Genomic DNA, 7,847 nt, shown 5'->3' with positions numbered 1-7,847 from the left:
TGTACTTAAGTTGTGAAGAGAGGTAATATTGGAAGAGATCTTTAAAATGTAAACAATGCAAATTTTTCTAGGGGGAACTAGGACTGATTTTTCCTTTTTTGTTTTTGCGGTGGGGTTTTGCTCTGTCACCCTGGATAGAGTGCAGTGGTGCAGTCCCAGCTCACTGCAGTCTTGATTCCCCAGGTTCAAGCGGGTCTCTCACCTCAGCCCCCGAAGTAGCTGCGATTACAGACAAGAGCCACCAGACCCAGCCTCTTTCTTCCTTCTACTTTCTAATGTATCCATAATAAACATTTGATCATGGAATAACTTTTTATAGAAAGATCTCTTATCTCAGGGGTGTCCAATCTTTTGGCTTCCCTGGGCCACGTTGGAAGAATTGTCTTCGGCCACACATAAAATACACTGATAGCTGATGAGTTTAAAAAATATATCTCAAAAATAAAATGTAAGTTTATGAATTTGTGTTCGGCCACATTCAAAGCCATCCTGGGCTGCGGGTTGGACAAGCCTGCCTTATCTAGTAGGTTGCTATGAAAAAAAAAGAAAGACATCTCTCATTCATTGCTAGGATACATCTAGGGGACAAAGGACAGAGGAGCAAGCAGGCAGAAACCCACCCTGAGCAGAAGATGACACAGGAATGGCGGTGAGAATTCTGTCTGGTGAGCTGGACAATCCAAGCAGAGGGCAGGCTCTAAGTCTCAGAAAGACAGCTTTGCTGTCTTATCTCCTACGAATAAATTTCTAGAAGCCTGGGAATTGAATGATCTCTTTGATCAGATGTTCCTGCTGCTTCCCCATCAACCTCCCTCATACACATGTACACCATAAAGTTTAAATTTACTATCATGGTGGCCGTAGACAATGTTAGGTAGCTCCATAAAGACAGACTGGGTGTTTTGTTCTTAACTATGATCTTAGTAACCAGCACAGTACTGGGCACTTAGTAAATATCTACTGATCTAAATAGTGTGGTTTGACGCCTCTTGTTCCTAGCTAAAAATCCTTGGCAAGAGTCAATCTCCACTTTACAATAGAGGTAAAAAATCTTACAATGGATATTCTTGACAAAGCTAGCATAGAGACAGCAATTTTACACAAGGTATTTTTCACCTACTTAGTAACAGTGGTTTCCTAAACCCATAGGGTGCCACCAAAGGAGGAGTGCACAGTTGGAGAAACAAATTAAGACTACTGAAGACAACACTACTTATCATTTCCCTTATAGCTAACCACCAGTTCAACTGCGCATGAATGTTCTTATGGGCAATCATTCCAGGGGTTAGGCAAAAACCTGTGTTCTGAACCAAAGGAGACTTAAAACTGTTCCCATAATTTGTGAATTTCTTGAAATTTTGGGGTTTTAAAAAAAAATTTTTAACAACTGATAATCTATTTATGAAAATAATCGACTTCAGCATTGCAATGGCTACTTCCATCTCAACTCCTGGCTCAATACTGATGGAAGTAACCTGCTTAACAATCTGAGGACTGTGCAAGTCAGAGTCGCTTGTGGATTCTCAACTGGAAACGATCCCATGTCTTAGAACCTTCACAAGTTTTTCTTGTAGTGATGCTCAAAGTCTTGGTAGGCATTCAAACTGGTCCTTTCACTGATTCTTTTTCTTTGCTCCTCTGATCAAGTCAGCACACAACTTATCCAGGGATTTTACATTGCAACTCGTTAGTGATTTGAATTCAGTGAATTGCCACCTCTGACTCCACGGGTGTTTTTCTGGTATCTTTAAAAGCCATGGCTGCTGCAAGGCTTCCTAGCCAGCTTCCTGACAGATTTGATCCTCAGGCAAAAGCAAAGAGCAGTGAGTCAGGAGCAAGAGCAGGTGGAACACAGCTCCACACCACCTATGACTGTGTCTTCCTCAAAGAGAAAATGTCTTTTAATGTCAGAAAATATTTATACACTTAGAAAAATCCATATACAAAGAATAAAGTAACTCTCCCATTTGCTACTGACATCAGATCCCCAGTTTAGAGTCAACCACAGTAATACAGAACTCTTATACTAGCATGAACATATTTATTCACATACCTTTTTCTAAAACACGAATGGCAGATACTACGTTTTGGTTTTCAAACATATCTTGTTTTATTATAAATAAACATCATTCTCTGGAAATTAAAAGCTTTGCTAATTCAAATTATTTAACAATCAGTCCTAACAGAATGCAAAAGGCTATTTTATTATTATACATTAAAACGTAAATCACATTTAAGCACGAACATTTAAAAATAGGCTCATTGCTCATCTTTATGCTGTTTCTCTTCACTGGGTTTTTCCATATCCAAAATGAATTCTTCTTTGTCGTAACCCATTAGATGGACAAAGTCTTCACGGTTTGGAAAGAGCACTGGATTAACTAACAGTGATTTTGTTTTAGCATAAAATGTGGTAAACACATGTGTAGCATCTGGAATTTTCACATCATTCTGGTGAAACAATGTACTCGTTTCTGCAAGCAAAGCATTGTAGGTAATGGCTTTATAAGTGTCTGTTGTGGCTTCATGGTACAATCGAATGACATAGCCTTTTGTAATAAAGTGAAGCAGCACTGGGGTGATCAACGTAAAGCTTCCTATGATGCCATAAAATACGATTTGAACAGGCAGAGACACACTTTCAAAAAAAGCATTATTTTGTGTAAGACAGTATGGCAGAAATGTAAGGCCAATCAGACTCGTAGAATAAGAGAAACATTTCACACCTAAATGGGAAAAAAAGAGAGGATCAATACTTGTAAATTTTATAAAAGAATCAATCTATCCCACTAATTCTTCCATTTTTCTTCTTACTGTATCAGCTCAAGACAACAAAATCAAACTATAAATACCGTGCTTATTATATTCCAACCTCTGTTTTAAGGACTTTACATATTTTGACTTCAATGTCCATGCCACTGACCATTAGAATGCACTGCCTCTCCAGGCAGGAAATCTGCTTTAGGGTTTAAGTGGCCCTACCTCAGTTCCACAATAAAGTAGTTAATATTACTTAAAGATCCTTACTAATACTGTACTACAAAAGTTGATTCAGAGAGCAGATTATCAACAAAACTCTTTATTAACAAGCACTCCAGTATATCTAACATAAAATATTCAAACGTGGTAAATTCTATCAGGCTAAATGCCCAGGATTAAAACAGCAAATCACCAAAGAAATAACACCAGTGGTTAAAAAACACATGGGACTGGCTCATGCCTGTAATTCCAGCACTTTGGGAGGCTGACGTGGTTGGGTCATTTGAGGTTAGGAGTTCAAGACCAGCCTGGCCAACATGGTAAAACTCCATCTCTACTAAAAATACAAAAATTAGCTGGGGATGGTGGCATGTGCCTGTAATCCCAGCTATTCAGGAGATTGAGGCAGGAGAATCCTTGAACCCAGGAGGTAGAGGCTGCAGTGAGCCAAGACTGCATACTGCACTCCAGCCTGGGAGACAAAGCAAGACTCCATCTCAAAAAAAAAAAAAGAAAAAAAGAGAGAGAAACACATGGGAAAGATATTCAACTTCTTTAGTACGGAAAGACATTCAAGTTAAAACACTGAGATAAGCAGCCTGGCCAACATGGCAAAACCCTGTCTCTACTAAAAATACAAAAATTAGCCAGGCTTGGTGGCATGCGCCTATAATCCCAGCTACTGGGGGTGCTGAGGCAGGAGAATTGCTTGAACCCAGGAGGTGGAGGTTGCAGTGGGCCGAGATTGTGCACTCCAGCCTGGGCAACAAGAGCAAAACTCTGTCTCAATAAATAAATAATAAAAAATACAAACAAAACACTGAGATACCATTTTTACCTATTACCTTAGAAAGATTAAAAATAAATGACTTCTAGTGCAGTGCAGTAGCTCATGCCTGTAATCTCAGCACACTGTAAGGTGTAGGCAGGGGGACTGCCTGAGACCAGTTTGAGGCCAGCCTAGGCACCATAGGAAGACCTGTCTCTACAAAAAAAATTTTTTTTAATTAGCCAAGGCTGGTCTGATGGTAATGAGTTATCAGAACTTAACATTGGTGTCACTGAAGTTGGTGTACAATGCCCCCACTGCTAAATTTGACGAGCTTAAAAAAAAAATCAGCCAGGGGTGGTGGCACATGTCTGCAGGCCTAGCTATTTGGGAGGCTGAAGTGGAAGGATCACTCAAGCCCACAAGTTTGAGGCTGCAGTGAACTATGATCACACCACTGCACTCCAGTCTAGATGACAGAGACCCTGTCTCTAAAAAATAACAATTATTTTTAAAAAATGGCTTCTAAACTGTATACTTCAAAATGATTAAAGTGAAAAATTTTATGTTTATCTAACCACAATAAAAAACGACTTAAAATGTAAATTTATCTTACCTTTAATTTATAATTTTAATATGATCCTAATAAAAAATACCATCTGTTTGGAAAATAAAAAAGTTGAGATCCTAAACAAGTTGATTTTAAAGTTCACTTGGAAAAACAAAAGCAGCAAAAATAAAAAAATAAATAAAGCAATGAGGGGAAGTTACCCCTTCCAAATATTAAAACATAATAGAGGCCGGGTGTGGTGGCTCACGCCTGTAATCCCAATACTTCAGGAGGCTGAGGTAGGTGGGTTACTTGAGGTGAGGAGTCCAAGACCAGCCTGACCAACATGGTGAAACCCTGTCTCTACTAAAAACACAAAAATTGGCCAAGTGTGGTGGCACATGCCTGTAATCCCAGCTACTCAGGAGGCTGAACCAGGAGAATCGCTTGAACATGGGAGGCAGAGAGTACAGTGAACCAAGATCATGCCAATGCACTCCAGCCTGGACAACAGAGTGAGATTCTGTCTCAAATAAAAATCTAAAAATGCAAAGTTCTCTACATCTTATCAACACACCTCAAGAAAAAAATGACAATCTAATTTTCCTTACGCATTGTAATTAAGGGATGCCATAACAACAAGTAAGATATGGTAAGGATATTTTTACAATTAAAAGAGAAAAAAAAAAGTAAGTACCCTCACCTCCAATTACTTACCAAACACTGCTCGGGCCATATTGCCAGTATAAATTAGCCTTCCATCTTCTGATTTGTCAGACGGCGTATGTAAGCATCGAACATATCCTTCCCAACAAACAGGGATCTATTGAAACAGGGATCATTATGGTCGACCAACCTTCTTAAATTTTTAAAGTTTTTTTTTTTTTTTGAGACAGAGTCTCGCTCTGTCTCCCAGACTGCAGGGCTGTGGTACGATCGCGGCTCACCACTGCAACCTCCGCTTCCCGGGTTTAAGCATTTCTCCTGCCTCAGTCCCCTGAGTAGCTGGGATTACAGATGCCTGCCACAACACCTGGCTAATTTACATATTTTTAGTAGAGATGGGGTTTCACCATGTTGGCCAGGCTGGTCTTGAACTCCTGACCTCAAGTGATCTGCCACCTGGGACTCCCTAAGTGCTGGGATTACAGGCATGAGCCACCATGCGTGGTTTAAGTTTATTTTTAAAACAGTAATGAAGAGGGCAGGAGCAGTGGCTCATGCCTGTAATTCTAGCACTTTGGGAGGCTGTGGTGGGCGGATCACTTAAGGTCAGGAGTTCAACACCAGCCTGGCCAACATAGTGAAACCCCGTCTCTACTAAAAATACAAACAACTAGCCGGGCGTGGTGTCGGGCACCTGCCAGCTACTCGGGAGGCTGAGGCAGGAGAATCGCTTGAATCCAGGAGGCGGAGGTTGCAGTGGTCTGAGATCACACCATTGTACGCCAACCTGGGCAACAAAGTGCGACTCCGTCTCAAATAAAATAAAATTGTAATGAAGAGAACTTGTCACACGAGGTGACATAAGGAATTCTCCCAAATAATTTACAGAGCTAAAGAAATCAGTTGGCTGATAGAATGGCCTGCCTTAATTCTAGTCACAAGTAGAAAACTGCAGAGTTGGAGTTTGTTAGCTTTGCATCCCAGCTCTCAGGTTTCTAGTATGACCTTGAACAAGTAAAAATAGTGGAACAGTTTCTTCTACTCCACTGTTAATGAGGGCATCATTTCCATTCTATTTAAATGCAACACCTTTTCAAAAAATAAATACATTTAGCAGGTGTAATGGAACATATCTGTAGCCCCAGCTACTGGGGAGGCTGAGGTGGATCACTTGAGCCTAGCAGTTCAAGGTCAGCCGGGGCAACATGGCAAGACCCCATCTCTAAAAAATAAAATTTAATTTTACTAAAATAATTTAAGTAAAATACTCTGCAAGTTCAGATTATATTTCAAGTCCAGGCCTTTTATAAATACTTCTAAAATATTTGTACAATAGTATTAAAAGATATCAATTCTTTCTCTAAAGACCTTGTAAATACTGTGTATCCCCTGGTCTTCTTATTTCTTGCCAAGAAACAAAATTTGGCTGGGCACAGCGGCTCACGCCTGTAATTCCAGCACTTTCACAGGCCGAGGCAGGAGGATCATTTGAGGTAAGGAGTTTAAGACTAGCCTGGCCAACACGGTAAAATCCCGTCAGTATTAAAAATACAAAAAAATCAGCCGGGGTGTGGTGGAGCGCGCCTGTAATCCCAACTACTGGGGAGGCTGAGGCAGGAGAATCGCTTGAACCCGGAAGGCGGAGGTTGCAGTGAGCCAAGATCACGTCGCTGCACTCCAGCCTGGGTGACAGAGTGAGACTTCACCTCCAAAAAAAAGAAATAAAATTTACTTGAAATCCTACATCAAATTTCAAGGGAAAAGATTAGTTCCCCAAACATCTGAAAACGAGTTTCACAGTGCACACTTCAAAATGTAAAAGGCATGCCTAATTCCTCAATCCTGAAATGTAATTAGATTCCAATTTCCATTTTAAGCATTTCTTCCAAGTTTTAACCAGGTTTGCCAATCCTGATATTTTACAGAGTAGAATTAGGAGACAATTTATTCAGACCAAAATAAAAGAATTAACATCTGCATCCTCCCCCTTTCCAAGGGACCAAAGTAATTCTTAAAAGTACAGCCACCTAATAAAAGTAAAACAAGCTCAAAGTCAGGTTAACCTGGCTCTTTCGGTTCTATTTCCAGGTGCTGCATCCAATTTCTTGCAAATTATTACACTTCTAAGCTTCTGCTCAAGGGTAGAAAACTACATATAGTCGTCAACACAAACCCTGTGGATTTGGAACCACCACAAAAGTAAGCACTTTCCAGCCTTTCTCCTGGACTCGCGGAGGCTGAGGACCCCGGGGCCCTCGGCCTGCTACTTCTCCAAGCCCCGCAGAGGGGGCTCCTCCCGCGCTCCAGTCACGGACACCCGGGAGAGGTCGCGAAAAGCCGCCGGGGCTCCCCAGGCCCGACGCGACGCCCGCCCTCCCCGCCTCACTTGGGACACCAGACCTCGGACGCCCCACCTGCGCTCGGCCCGGACGCCGGAGAAGGCGCGCGGCTCCCCAGGGCCCCGTACTCCCGCCGGCTACCAGCCCCGAAGGCCTGCTGCAGGAGGACGCCCGGGAGACAAAGGCCCGGGGACCTCGGAGCGCGGCGGCCGCACACAATGCAATCCTACTTCCGCCGAGACGCAGTTCGACCGCCCACGGGCGGCCTAACGCCACAAACAGCATCCCGCGAGTGACTACCGGCTGCGGACGCCCCAGCTGCAGAGGCCCACGCCGGCAAAACACGGCTTCCCACCCTACTGTTGCAGAAGCGGCGCAAGCACCGCCCCGGGCCCCTGGCGTGCAGCTGCGCTGCCCGCGCGTGCGCAGAATCTGCCGCCCGCCGCCCGCCGCCCGCCGCCCGCCGCCCGCCGCCCGCCGCCCGCCCCCCGCCCCCCCCCCCCCGCCTTCCCTGCCGCGCGCGTTACCTGCCAGCTGAGCTGGG

General features: G+C 43.2%; 1 protein-coding gene across 2 annotated transcripts; it reads right to left on the bottom strand.

The window, feature by feature from the left end:
• Positions 1 to 1,106: 1,106 nt before the first annotated feature.
• On the bottom strand, positions 1,107 to 7,722 carry TMEM70 (transmembrane protein 70). 2 transcript variants are annotated; one of them, XM_025394470.1, is made up of 3 exons: positions 7,379 to 7,722; positions 5,002 to 5,121; positions 1,107 to 2,726 (listed from the first exon to the last, which is right to left on the bottom strand). In XM_025394470.1, exons 1-2 carry the CDS (start codon positions 7,586 to 7,588, stop codon positions 5,008 to 5,010), a joined length of 324 nt encoding a protein of 107 aa, XP_025250255.1. In that variant the 5' UTR covers positions 7,589 to 7,722; the 3' UTR covers positions 1,107 to 2,726; positions 5,002 to 5,007. The 2 variants fall into 2 exon arrangements, with proteins under 2 accessions (XP_025250255.1, XP_025250254.1); XM_025394469.1 differs by having other exon boundaries at positions 5,016 to 5,121.
• Between the last annotated feature and the right edge of the window lie 125 nt (positions 7,723 to 7,847).

Source organism: Theropithecus gelada, chromosome 8, assembly GCF_003255815.1.
Source record: "Theropithecus gelada isolate Dixy chromosome 8, Tgel_1.0, whole genome shotgun sequence".
NCBI classification, from domain to species: domain Eukaryota; kingdom Metazoa; phylum Chordata; class Mammalia; order Primates; family Cercopithecidae; genus Theropithecus; species Theropithecus gelada.
Note: the sequence above shows the minus strand (reverse complement) of the source record. Positions and strands in the feature narration are given on the sequence as shown.

Bases quoted from the DNA above. Each gene is read 5' to 3' on its own strand.
- TMEM70 (XM_025394469.1), bottom strand. From the start codon at position 7,588: ATGCTGTTTGTGGCGTTAGGCCGCCCGTGGGCGGTCGAACTGCGTCTC. The intron at 5,122-7,378 runs GTGGGGCGTCCG...CTGTTTCAATAG, and splicing joins GGCGTCCGGGCCGAGCGCAG to ATCCCTGTTTGTTGGGAAGG. The intron at 2,727-5,015 runs GTAAGTAATTGG...TTTCCCATTTAG, and splicing joins TATGGCCCGAGCAGTGTTTG to GTGTGAAATGTTTCTCTTAT.